The sequence below is a fragment of the Diabrotica undecimpunctata genome, chromosome 9 (assembly GCF_040954645.1).
Source record: "Diabrotica undecimpunctata isolate CICGRU chromosome 9, icDiaUnde3, whole genome shotgun sequence".
In the NCBI taxonomy this organism is placed as follows: domain Eukaryota; kingdom Metazoa; phylum Arthropoda; class Insecta; order Coleoptera; family Chrysomelidae; genus Diabrotica; species Diabrotica undecimpunctata.
In genome coordinates this window covers 20,516,527-20,530,788 of record NC_092811.1, presented here as the reverse complement: position 1 = coordinate 20,530,788, position 14,262 = coordinate 20,516,527, and the positions used below count along the sequence as shown (strand labels likewise).

Here is a 14,262-nt window from a genome sequence, read left to right as displayed (position 1 = left end):
CTCAGAGTTGAAGGTGAACACACTGACTATGTGAAAATCATGCGTGGAGTGAGGCAAGGCTGTATTTTGTCTCCTCTAATCTTCAATCTGTACTCTGAAAGAATATTTATCGAAGCTTTGCACGAAACTGAAAAAGGTATTCTACTAAATGGTTACCGGCTAAACAACATCAGATATGCAGATGACACCATAGTGTTTGCGGACAACTTAGAAGACATACAAGCTCTTATTAACAAAATAACGTATTACAGTCAACAATATGGACTCAATATAAACGTTAAGAAGACAAAGCTTATGATAATTAGCAAGAAAAGGGTAACAGAAGGTCAACTCTACGTCAACCAATCCCCTGTAGAAAAAGTCACGCACTACAACTACCTCGGCACCATAATAAATGAAGAATGGCCAACAACCAGGAGATTAGAGCACGCATCGGAAAAGCTAGATCCACCTTCAATCGGATGGGGGCCTTCTTCAAGAGACAACCTCTCTCTTGAAACAAAAGTAATAATGCTGCGATGCTACGTCTTCTCTGTCCTTTTTTATGGTGTTGAATCGTGGACCTTGAATGAAAATATGTGCAGAAAACGGAAACATTTAAGACGTGGCTATATTGGAGAATTCTTAAGATCCCGTGGACTGACCGAGTCACAAATGAGGAGGTCCTCAGTAGAATGAATAAGAACGAAGAGGTACTGACCACCATCAAATCTCGAAAGTTACAGTTCTTCGGACATATTATGCGAAATGAATCCAGATATGCTCTCCTTCAAGCCATCCTGCAAGGAAAAATATTTGGAAAACGAGGTCCAGGAAGAAGAAGAACATCTTGGTTAAAGAACCTCAAAATCTGGTTCCATACGACATCTGTGCAGCTTTTTCGCGCTGCTGCAGATAAGATAAAGATTACCATGATGATCGCCAACATTCGTAACGGATAGGCACATCAAGAAGTTTTTATTAAGATTTTTGTTATTTATGGTATTCAGCTGACTAGAGGAAATTCGTTTTCCTTGGGGATTGAAATATCGATTAATATTAAATTTCGAACCCCGATTATCAGGTCCGGAAGCAAAAACAATACAACGTCGCTACCACTTGTCTTGTTACATCAAACATTTAAGTTATTTATGCTGCAACCTCACTTAGATTAGGAGATTGTTTGGTAGTGGGAAGATCACGTGGTCGATAAATCCCGGCAAACTGGGGACAAGATATGCCTATTCAGCATACGAGTGCTATTCCAAAGATGTAGAGATATGAACTGTAATGTATATGCTTGCTTCATTGATTATGAAAGGGCATTTGACAGAGCTCAACAAAACAAACTGATGGAAGTCCTGCAAGATGGTGGAATTTATAACAAGGACCTGCGTACAATTAGAAATTTATACTGGAATAAATCAGCTTCTCAATAGATGCTGCTCATGGATTACAGCTTTAATGAACAAAATAGTTGAAATTAGTAAAAAATATGACCTAGAAACGTTTGTATGCATATCAATATATAATGTGAAATGTTTCTAAAACATAAAAATGTGTAAACATGTTCTAAAATGTTCATAAATATTGTTCTCTTAACTGATTTTTAACCAAATTCATTTTTATACAAATTTGATAAGCTTGATAACATTTTGATAAAAAATGCAAATGTAATTAATCGCAAATATAACAAAAATAATACAAATGGCTAATTTTAACCAATAAATTGTATAATTTATTACTTGTTTGATGAACTATTGATCCCAAATGTCACTACATTCGATAACATCAAATAAAAATCCTTGTGTATGTTTACGAAATAATAAAATTTATTTATAATAAAAATATTATGATATTTAACAACAATAATCTTCGTGTTAAATACAACAAGGATATCTGGAAATATAAATAAGAAGATAATGGAAAATGGAAACTACTCAGACAATATCAGTTATTCTTTCTACTAATGGTGCCATTCTGAAGATCCTTCTAAACATAATTAAATAGATGGATTTTAATGAAAATTTCTATAGGATCATGCAGAAAACAGTACTGCTCATGACGTCCAGATATGCAAGAAAATTTTTGGGATATACAGGTCACCAGGTCACTTATGCCTTAACAACAAGGAAAAAGTCTCCATAGAGCTCTATCCTTTTGATATTATGGATATCTGGGATGAGTGAATTTTTCCTTAGATGTAGTAAGAGCCCTCTGGCTTCCATCAGGATAAAAATAATTTAATTAAGATAAATAATAATAATTAGAATTAGAAATAATCAGAATTAATAAAGACAGTGACTGATACAACCCAAAAAATTGAAGGTTTTAAGAATTTCCTTTAAAATAATGCCATTATGCATTACCTATATTTTGCTAAAAAGCCTATTAAAACACAAAGCAACTAATAGGAATTATTGCACATCTTCTTGATCAGTTGAGAGAAAAAAAAATGGAGAAAAATGAGCTTCTGCAATGGAAAAATTGATGGATTTGAAGTATGCATTGTTGATAAAAGTGCCCTATTTGCCAGATATACTCTCCTCTAACTAGCTTTTCTCAAAACTTAGGAATTGATGACTGAAAAACATTGAGAATCAAGTGAAGATGTCTCAGTAATGACCCTCCTAGAATCGTTTGACAGTACATTAACCATAAGAGAATTACAGTGATACCTTTAGGGAGCGTTTTCTTTAAGTAAAAAACTTATCTTGGCATCACTTAATTACTGGACATACACCTTAGCACTTTTTCCTCTAATAGACATAAACATTGGTCCAATAACAAGCAAAGAAAAGGTAAAAAAGTAAGTTCTCAAAAGGAAATTAAATAAATAAATGTATTAGAATATCAATATAAAATTATCCAAAGATAGTAAAACGTAGATACTATTTTATTGGGATATCATTCTCCGATTTACAAAGTGGAAATTGAAACGCCAATAAACTTGTTTTAACCTTCAATTGTGGCTTATTCCCAATAAAATAGTATCTATTTTAAAATGCCACAAAATGCCTTAAAGTAAAAGGAACAAAAAGATGTTGTGGTAAAAAGATATAAGGATAAGGTATGAAACTTATTACTCAAAAAACACCTCTGTAATGATTTCATAGTCATTTTTTTTGTATTGTACTCCTTGTCAGTCTGACTAAGTATTGCGCTCCTTAGGCATAGACAGTCTTATGTAACTACATCTAAGCTACATACAGCTTTTCTGGAAGCTTTATTCTGTATATATTTTTTTAAAATTTCCAGAAAAACTATGAGGTCTTTTAAAATATAAAACATTGTAAACATACCCATTGCAGCAGAGATGACAGGCCAGTGAAACATCACATATCTCAGTCCGGAAAATTGTGCATTAACAGTAAACTTCGCAGAGTAAATTTCTATATGCCGTGATTGAATTTCTAAAAATATATCTGTTACCGGTTCATTCTACAACAAAAAAAAATATTATATACAACTTTTAGAACTAAATATTTAACATCGCTGTTAATTCCATTGTGTGCCATGCTGCATTTCGCCTTAGTGCACAATAACTTTAGAATGAAAATTATTTTATGCGGGATGTTTCTTAGCTCTAAAATTTTCCAAAAAGCAGCATGAGATAAGCTGTCAAAGGCATGCTCGAAGTCTACAAGAACCATGTATAGGGATGTGTTCCATTCAACCAATTGTTCCATTATTATCCTCACAGTATTAATGTGGTCTATGCACGAGGATTCTGGTCTAAAGCCTGCTTGGCCAGCCCGAAATTCAATCTTGTTTGTTAATCTTTTCAGTATGATGGTCGCGAAAATTTTATTTATTGCAGTAGGGTTATTCCTCTCCAATTTTTGCACAGTGTGAGGTTGCCATTTTTTTGAAGCTTAATAATGCTACCCCTTTTCCAGCCCGATGGAATGCAGTTTGTTTTCCACACCTCTCGAATTATGGGGAGAAAAAGTTCAGTAGGTAGATGCGGATCAGTTTGAAGTATTTCGGCACCAATGTTATCGATTCCCAGAGACTTGTTATTTCTCAGAGATTTGATAGCTGTTATTATCTCCGTTTTGGAAGGGGCATCGCAACATATACGCAAGTCTACATTCTGCGGGTTTTCAACAATTTCATTTGCGATTTCCCTGGGCGTGCCCAGCATCTGAAAATGGTCTTTCGATCTCTCTACTTGGCCAGTTGTTATAGTAAGTAATTCGCCTGTCTTGGATCTTACAATGTTTGAACAGTGGGGCCCATTTTTTGTTAGTCATCTAGTAATTTGGTATAGCTTTCTAGTTCTGTTGTGTTGTTTTGCCAGTTCTTCAGCCCACCTTCTTTTCTCTCTTTCTTGCATTTCTTTTAACTGCTTTATTTATTGCTTCATATTCTTGTTTCCTTCCCAGCTATTTACTTCATGTTCTCTTGTTTTGAGTTGGAGTTCCTCCCTAAACATGTGTCATCTTGGAGCCGTTTTTAATTTGTCTAGATTGTATGTTGGTTTGTTGGTGTTTCGCGTGATTTTGTTTTTTGCCATCTTGATTTTAATGGTACCGATTACGAGATGATGGTCACTTGCGATGACTGCTCCTCTTTTATTATGTACATAAGAAGAGATGATCTCCATCTTTTTGATATGGTGATGTGATCTATTTGATTTTCTCTTATATGACCTGGTGCAGTCCATGTAACCTTGTGGATATTTTTATTTTTTATTTTATTTATTTATTTATTTATTTCAACGGTAGAACCATGTACAATAAAATACAACAAATGGTAAAAAGTAAAGATCATGTACACAATCAAACAATATAGAATTTTAGAACAATATAGAACAATAAGAAACATCAAACAATAACAAAGAAACAAGTAAACAGTTAAAATTTGTACATAAAAACAGTATATCAAATCACAAAAGTTAAAAAATATATATATAAAAAAATATCACATATCTAGATTGATAATTACATTCTCAAGTTGCCTTTTGAAAGCGTTAATGTTTGTACAGAAAGGATCCAATAGGAGGTCATTGCAAGAGTTCAGCATTCTCGACAAGGGAAAATGACAAGCATAATCAGTCCTATGAAAAGGAATATAAAAGAGTGCAGTGTGTCGAGTTCTATGTATTGTGTTTAAGTGTACATTGGCTAATAACGAAGGACAATTAACAAAGTTGTTTATAATTTTAAACAAAAATAACATATCAGCTCTCAACCTGCGGTTCTTCAATGTAGTAATGTTAAATTGAGACATTATTATAGAATAATCTATGAAATAATTATCAGTATTTTTTATATTAATATGTGCTTTAAAAGCTAAAGATCTTAGAAACTTCCTCTGTACGCTCTCCAATCCATCAATGTATACTTGATGAAATGGGGACCAAACAACAGAGCAGTATTCAAGACCTGAGCGTACCAGAGAGCAATACAATAATTTAAATACAATAGGTGAGAGATCATGACTGTTACGATAAATAAAACCAAGAATACGAAATCCTGTTTCCTTAATTTTAAGAAAATGGCTTCTAAATGTCAATGCACAATCCAATAATACACCCAAATCTCTTATCTCAGTAACTGAATCCAAGAGTACATCATTAAGAACATATCTATTAGCTATTAGATTATTTATACGACCAAATGAAATACAAGAACATTTAGTTGGATTTAAGCTTAAACCATTTTGTTTTGACCATAAAAATATATTATTTACATCATCTTGCAGGAGATCTCTATCCGATTTATTATGTATACAACGAAATAGCTTAAGATCATCAGCAAATAGCAGGAAGTTTGAGTTTTTGATAGCCTTACCAATATCGTTAATGAACAAGTTAAAAAACAAAGGACCACAGTGAGACCCTTGTGGTACACCAGAATAACAATGGAATTCTTTTGAAATATAATTGTTAATCCGTACTTGCTGTGTACGTCCCATCAGAAAACTTTTAATCCAATTAACAATAAGGTCACCAAAGCCAGATGCATGAAGTTTGTGGACCAAAAGATTATGATTAACCTGGTCAAAGGCCTTTGAGAAATCAGTGTAAACGCTGTCGATCTGAATTTTATTCTCAAATGCACCCAACAAGTATTGTTGGTAATTGACAAGGTTTGTTACTGTTGACTTCCCGTTAGAAAATCCATGTTGTTCATCAATAATTATGTTTCTGCAAGCCCAGGTGAGATTTATCAATACCAATTTATCAAGAAGTTTCGGGATTGCTGATTGAATAGTTATACCTCTATAGTTGTTAACACACTCGCGATTGCCAGATTTATAGATGGGTGTAAGAAAACTATTTTTCCAATATTATGGAAATACAGATGATGATAATGATAAAGGTATATAAATGATAATGATAATGATAAATTTGTTGTAAAGGTTTACAAAGGGAAAAAATACAGTTCTTAATAAGGGCTGCAGGTATACCATCAGGTCCCGAAGAATATGTAGTTTTTAAACTCATAATCCCCTCGAAAACATCAGTCACACTAAACTTCAGAATCTGACAATCCACACTATAGTCCAATTTAAAATTAGGTTTTATGTGGAAAGATGGGAACCAATAACTAAACTATGATTGGAACAAAAATTTGTAAAACGCTCTCCGTTCTCATTCATCACTCTCAGGCCATTTTTGCCCAAAACTTGGTATACAGTATACAAGAATACCTTACTGAATTTCTATCATTCAATTGATTTAAAATTCAAATTTAGTAACCAGACTAAAGTTATACTTTTTGTGTGTAAGAAATATCATGATTTTTTGATTTTTGATATCACATCTGTTTTGTTTGCACTAACTGAGAGCTGTATTAATTGTGCTTTTTATTAATTCTAATAGAGTTATTTACCTCTGAGCATTTAGCTCTTATTAAACCCTAAATGATTTTCAGTCATGAAAAGTAAATTGTGTGGTTGCATGGAACTGCATTCTGGGAAGGTTTCAAAGTAATTTGGTAACTAGTTACATATGAAAAAGTATGATATAAAAATTGATTAAGTAAGTATTTTAGACTAAAATAAGTTGTTCCATAAAGACAGTTTATATTATTACCTCTTTTTCTTCATATTCAGCAAAAAGCTCAACTGTAATCTTCTGTTTTTCTTCTGCTGAACCAAAAACAAAAAACGGACTAAACAGTAACTTATACAAAGCATCTAACAAGGTACTTCTATAATGTAACATAGTAGATCTACAAGAACTGTCAACAAGGGATCCATCTTTCCCCATAAATTCCACACATACCATAAACATTCCTACAATATATAGAAAATAGAGATAATAAATAAAAATACAAACCTTTTAACTACTAGAAGTAACTAAGCTTACCGAGTTCTCTATTTGCAGGTGACTCTGGCATATCTAGTTCTAAGTGAATTTTATAGGCTTGACCCATCATTAAAAGCTGCTGCTTTTTTGTTAACTGTACATGAGCAGTTGGAAAACTACACATTCCTTTCTTGTCTACTGTACAATCATCTGTTGCACCACATGGTCTAAAACAGTCAACAGAAAATGATAATTTAGGGCTTTGTTTTGGTTTAGAATATATAAAGGAAGTTGTACTTAAAGTTTGATATCAGAAACACAATGAAGTTCTCAATCTTTATGTGTTCAAGAATCCCTGAGATTTTAAAATTCTACAATATCAACAACCACTTGCTTTGGCCCTTATATTATGTTAAAATTATGGTTTTTCTTCATTCTAATGAATATGCCCAGTGCCTGTATAACTCTTTGGTACCTTCTAAATAGTCACAAGAAAAATATTGGTCACCTGAAGGTTCTTCACCCTATTGGTGAGTTTTCTCAAGATTTGTGTTCCCCATGTGTTCTATTTTAAACTGCCTTCTTATATTTTTACATCATACCCTATCATCTGGATATTATCACAGCTATTTTCATATGCTAATGGTCTGTTTCTCGAAAAGGTCTAGTGAGTTGAAGTTATTTCTTTTCTTAATTTTTCAGTCAATTAATTCTTTTTCTAGATGGTAGCCTCTTCCACTACTTGTTCCAATTTGTTGATGATCAGGTCTGCTTTTGGTTTGATCTAGTTAAGTATCCGACTGACATATGTGTACTACTGTCATCTTTAATGCTTCTGATAATCCTTGTCTGCTGATTAAGAGTTCCTAGTTTTAGCGACATTTTGTTGTGAGGATTTAAAGTATTCTCTTGAGGTCTCTCTTTTAATACTTTAGTTTTATAAGTTCCTCCACTTTGATTTTGTGTGGATTTTCTTTGGTCTACATACTAGCAGCTATTTTTGCCTCTTTCCTGATCTTCAGATAGGTGTTTTTCATTACCTCAGAGTCTATTTCTTTTGGGATATCATCTGGTTTAACATTTGAGACATACTTAATCTGTGACCTGAGCTACCTCTGTAATCATTCTCGTTAGATTTTTGTTTCTAAACTTAAACGAGTAATTTATTTCCAAGACCTCTTCTGGGCCTTATATTTCCACACATCTTTGGTTGCATGAGTTGGGACAAAATACTGTCAAATAAAGCCATGCTAAGGCTATAATCTCCTATAGTTTGCCAGCTTTCCAAGGCATCACTTGACACAGCACTTTTTCCTCTGTATCATGCATCCCTGGGCTTTATGGTGATATACCTCAGAATTGAAGAACATGTTTTCCCTTGGTTGAAATTTGGTTTAAATTGGTAAAACAAACAATACAAAAATATATTTGATTAAACATAAAATAACTATAATTGTAAAGAAGCAAGTCTACATGTAAATGTAATGAAGAACAGATACTATAAATTACTCAAATGCTTAGAAACAATAAATAAAACCCAGAATGCAAAAGAATTATATAAAACTCACACATCACATTGCAACATTACCTTTCATATATGACGTAGGCACAGATAAAACTTCTGACAAACTGAAATCCATTACACTCTATTATACCATTTATATTTGAAATATAATATATGTTACAAACATAGAAACATCTTATTGAATAATTGGGCCAATACAGAAAGTCAGTTGTTTAGTTCTTTAAAATAGGAAATGGTTGCTGAAAAGACAGAATACATACTAGATATGTTTACGAAGGATCTAACAAACCACAAAATAAAACTGAATGAATGAGAAAAATGTCCTAAAATATTTTCATTGTTAAAAGAAGCCAAGTAGATGTGCTACAGCTACTGTATCACAGACAAGTTAGTCAATTAAACACCAGCTATAGATATTACAAAACTCTTGTCATAAGAGTTACATGAATATATTTCCTTGCAGTTACTAGAGCAGAAAACATTAGAGAAGCTTAAAGTTATTTTGTCACACGCGATCTAATTCAAATTAGATACTTACTTGAACTTTAGATGCACTGGCCTCTCATGGGATATTGTAGGTACATATACATAATAAAATGCTATGTACATAAATATAGACAACCAAACTAGAAAGGCTGTTATTAAAGCTATAACTGTGCCTCGAAATAATACTTCCCTTATGTTATTTACACCTGCTTTGGTTCGAGATTTGTATAAGTTTATTGTGTCGTGTATGAATTTCACAATGGGTAGCTTAAATTTTTGTCGTACATATTCTTTGGGTCCTAAACGTAACACAGTTCCCACTGAAGTAAATAAAGCAGCCATTGTACAATAATAACGACGACACTATCACAGAAAGACTGATAAAAAATTAAACTATAGATGATCTTAATGTTAATGTAAAATTATTTGTTTTGAATATACGAAACTTCACTTTTGAACTTTGACATTTTATTATGTCACTGTTGAATATGCAACCAATAATACCAAAGAAAGATAGTTTATTTTTTGGGAAAGCTTATTAAGTTTATACCTATATAAAAAAAAATCAGAAAAGAAAATATATTTTCTCTAGTAATAAGTCTATGATCTTCGCATCTCTTAGTAATTGGCTTCTTAAGAATTACAACTAATGTTTATTTAAACCAATCCATATTTCTTCAGATTTTTTAGCTAGCTATTATCAATCTTCTTATATTAAAAAAGCAGCTAGGTTTTTGTTTTATTAGTAGTTTACATTTAAAATCAAAATTTGCTATTAGAGGGAATGTGATTTGAACCAATATTCAAGTATGTTACTACTCTAGTTATATTGTTCTATAATCGCTTTTGATTAATATATTTATAATCTATTTGATTCTTTACTATGTGGTCAGGGTTATCTCTTAGATATTTTCAGCTATAAATATAGGTACTCTCCTTGGAGGTAGTTTATTCTCTCTTCGATTCCTTCACAGCTTCCAGCACTTCTTTAAATTTATTTTCCCAAAATTGTATGCTCCAAAGATGTCCACCCTTGCATATAGTTTGCTTCTTTTGTCATTGAATTTACTGTATTCGAAGTTCTCTTGATTAATCTTGCCGTATGTTTTGGCTCTCTCTTTTACTGGCAGGTGTATTGGTTGTACCCCGGCTATATAGGTACTTAATCTTAATCTGGTGCAAAACTACTTTTCTACAACCCTCTAGCCCCCACCTTGCTTTAATATATGATCAAAGAATATAGACGCATATAATATAATATAGACTCTTATAAGCGTCTATATTCTTTGATATGATGTTGGAATAGGATAATCGGCGCTGTGGTTAGTATTTTCAATACCCACCAGCGGAAGTGGTGCTAATAAGGCTGGAGGTCCGTCAGACCGAGAGTAGCGTACAACTTCTGAATACATCTGTAGACAAGGAAGTATTAGTTTTATTTTATCCTACGAGTTTATAAAGATGTTTTTTCGTCAAAATTTGCCTTATTAAAAAATATATAGTTAGAATCCAGTAGGTAATTTTGTAAATGAATTCCCAAAGTTTGTTTTTGTTTTAGATCACGGCACCTCTTTAGAGTTTTACGACAAAGCTATATTTAGACATAATATTATATATCCAAATACAAGTTCTTCTCCACTCCATGGTAAAATAAAATCCATCTTTGTGGGGTAAAATAAAACGCCCAAAGAAAATACAATGTATATAATGTGCTATTGACAGTACTTTACAATGAGATGTAAGCGTATTAAAGGTTATTCCACTCTATTGAAGATGAATTAAATGTTCGTGCGTGTATGCCAAATGTACATCTTTTAAGTATCTTTAATGACATTTCTTATACCTAGATATGCTATATCGAATACGCCTCTAAAGGATATTAAGCAATTAATAAAATTTTTGAAAATCATATTAATCATCTAGCTTAAATTGCGCCTACAAGTTAGTCAACTCTTTATACAAGACATGTTCTTCTATACATTAATTAAAATCAAAATATAGAAAATGTAACTAGACTTAAAATATTTAATTATCTGCATATGAATATAACGTTTCTTTATATTGAAATAAATGTACACTTAAACCTTTTATCAATAGAAGTTTGTCTGGCAGTCACTTTAAGCTAGATTTTTTATAAGAAACATTATTTTTTTTTATATACAACTATGATCTACTTCGAATACTATATCTTAATTTATTTCACTTGATATAGTTATCTTTTTTAAAGCAATAGTCAAAGCATCTTAGTTTGGAAGAAGGCACAGAGTTATTTTTTCATCTTACATTATAATTATGTACATATTATTTACTATAGATATTTATATATTATTATTATTATTTATCTACATACTAATTTGACTTGAAAATATAGTATGCGAACGTGCAATTAAATTTGGTCAAATATTACCTAAATATTTTCGCATTAATCAAAATAACAGCTAGTGTTTTGTTATTTATTAATAATGCCCTCAAAATTGTTCCAAATTTCTAAATACAAACTGTTTAATTCTTTAGGTACCGTGCTAATGAATTTTAATTTAAATTATCTTTCTTCTCTTTCAGTTCTCCTTTTTTTCTACCTACTTCTCCACAGTTTACTCCAATTAGAATTGTTTTTCACGGCATGGTTACTATTTTTCACACAATTCTATTTCTCTTACAACAATTACAGTTGTTGTCACAACAGAAATAAGAGGAATTTCACCCAGAATAAGAAACAATGTTTTATGGTGTGCACTGAGTGTTTTGTTTCTTTAACGTGATGTCAAGTAAACAATTTATTTGCACAGTAGTTCCAACAACTAAAGATAGATATTATGTCATATCAGGTGAAAGAGAAAAAAATTGTGTGTCGGGTGTCGTATAATCGGAGATGGTTTTATTTCGTTAGAGCTTGCATGAGCTCGCTCTGATGAGACCAAGAGGCAGAAACGCAGAATATGCACATCATTGAATGCTGTAACGAAATCAAACCTAAACCGTCTATTTTATTTTTATTAAATTTTTGAACTTGTGATATTATTAAATCTTATATTGATAAAATCAGTAAAGAAAACCGAGAAAAGTATTCCTCTAATTTATTTTAAATGAAATAAAGCAGGGATATTGATAAAGTAGAGATAGGGGATGCAGGAGATGAAGAAGAAAACGCTCCCACACACAAGGAACTTATTCTGAAAATGTTAAAATTAGGAAAAGCAGCAGAACCGGATGAAATCAACAATGAATTAGTAAAAAACGGACGAGAAGTACTGATGAACCGGATTTATAGACTAATAAAAGATAATAAAAGTATTTTGAGAACGATTTCCGAAGTGAAAATTGAAACGTCAATAAACGTATTTTTACCTTTAATTGTGGCTTATTCCCATTTAAATAGTAATTAATAAAAGATATACGCAACTTGAAAAATATGACTATAGAGTGGAGAAAGGGCGACATTCACCAATCGGTCGAAATCATACAACAACCTGTGAAGAACGATGGCAGATAATAAGAAAACAAAGGAAGTGAGGAGTGATCCCCGCGAAAATAGGATCAGAAAGCCTTATATTAATAAACCAATTATTAAGAAACCAATCTACACATGTAACTGTTTCAAAAGTTTCAAAAAATTTATTATTATAATTCCGAGTAAATATTCGAAAATAATATTGCTCATGCTATCTATCTTCCGAGTGCATTTAAATTACCTTAAGGATCCTACTGTAGTTCCTAATATATCTGACCACCATCTCAACATGAGAGCGTTCGCTAACTCAGCGAAATTCATCTCCCTCTCTCTTTCTCTCTTTGTACGTCCAACAAACAGGACGAGAATTTTGTTTGAATGGTCTCTTGACCAGTTAAGCCGAAAAATTCCTTTTCTCTTATATATTGTAAAATATATATTTATTTTAGACCCTTACTGGGAGCCTTAATAGTTGCTAGAACTATGTTTATTGGCCCAAGGTTATCTAAATAGCTATGGATTTATGGTATGTGTTCTTAAACCATCAATTCATTTGAAGAATATCCCGTTTGCTTAGACGCACGATCCTATATATTTTTATGGTGGATATTATGTTCCTGTTGTGATAGACCCAACGTTTATATCCTTTCTATACGCCACATCAGCATTTGGGTAATTCAGGTTGTACCCATTTTATATTTTTTTACTGAACACAGAAAATTATCTATGAACTAAATAACAGTGAAGTGATTTATTATTGATCTTCATAACCTTCTATCATTCATAATCTAATGCCACGATATAAAAGGTTCTATTATACCGTAAACACAAATTGTTAATTTCTTTTCTGAGATGAAGTAACTTTTTAATGTAAAATATTTTAATAACTTTTTGTTCATTACAAAATAATAAAATGATAGATTTGTTTTAAATTTTTCATTTGATTTCATTGAGCTCGCTTCCTTACGATGATAAACTTAAGGATGGCGCCCATTTCATTTATAATTTTAAAGGTAATACAAACAGCTTCCATATGATTTTTGAAAGAACCGCGCCCAAACTCTCAGACACGAGCAGAAGGGCCTAGATTGCTTGTATACCTAAGTAGTTTGCTCAGGTTACACACTGTCTGAAGACATACCCAAATAATCATAACTTAAGTCTCCTAATTGTTTAGAGTTTGACATGTTTTTTTACTTTTGTTTCCATTTTTTTATTGTTCCATGTAGAAGTGGAAGAAACTGTTGTAAATGTGATATAATTATTTATTAAAAGAAAAGCACTAAGCTGTAAATTAGAGATGAATAAAGATATCTATGTCTCCTTCCCTTTAAACTCCTTTTAAACCGATTTATACTTTTAACCTTACCTAGAAAAATATAATTTACTCCACCTTAAATGGATATGTATAAGTGTACATATTTTATCTCGAAAATATTGGACCACACCACAGTCTTTACTCTAAATAAGTTATAGCTCAGCATTAGACATCACACTGTTTCGAGTGGTTCAGATATGTACACAAGCTACAGGATGCTTCACCTTTTAGTTTACAAAAAT

The 14,262-nt window shown here is 31.9% G+C and overlaps 1 protein-coding gene across 2 annotated transcripts in view; it reads right to left on the bottom strand.

The window, feature by feature from the left end:
• The window catches only part of Seipin (lipid droplet biogenesis associated protein seipin), a 29,492-nt gene extending 19,786 nt beyond the window's left edge, over nt 1-9,706 (bottom strand). The window contains exons 1-4 of one of the 2 annotated variants that reach the window (XM_072542879.1): nt 9,304-9,706; nt 7,301-7,467; nt 7,025-7,227; nt 3,282-3,420 (exon numbers count right to left, since the gene is read on the bottom strand). In XM_072542879.1, the coding sequence (XP_072398980.1) occupies nt 3,282-3,420; nt 7,025-7,227; nt 7,301-7,467; nt 9,304-9,593 (799 nt within the window). In that variant the 5' untranslated portion in view covers nt 9,594-9,706. The remainder of the gene's footprint in view (nt 1-3,281; nt 3,421-7,024; nt 7,228-7,300; nt 7,468-9,303) is intronic. The other variant, XM_072542880.1, reaches the window with a different exon arrangement.
• Between the last annotated feature and the right edge of the window lie 4,556 nt (nt 9,707-14,262).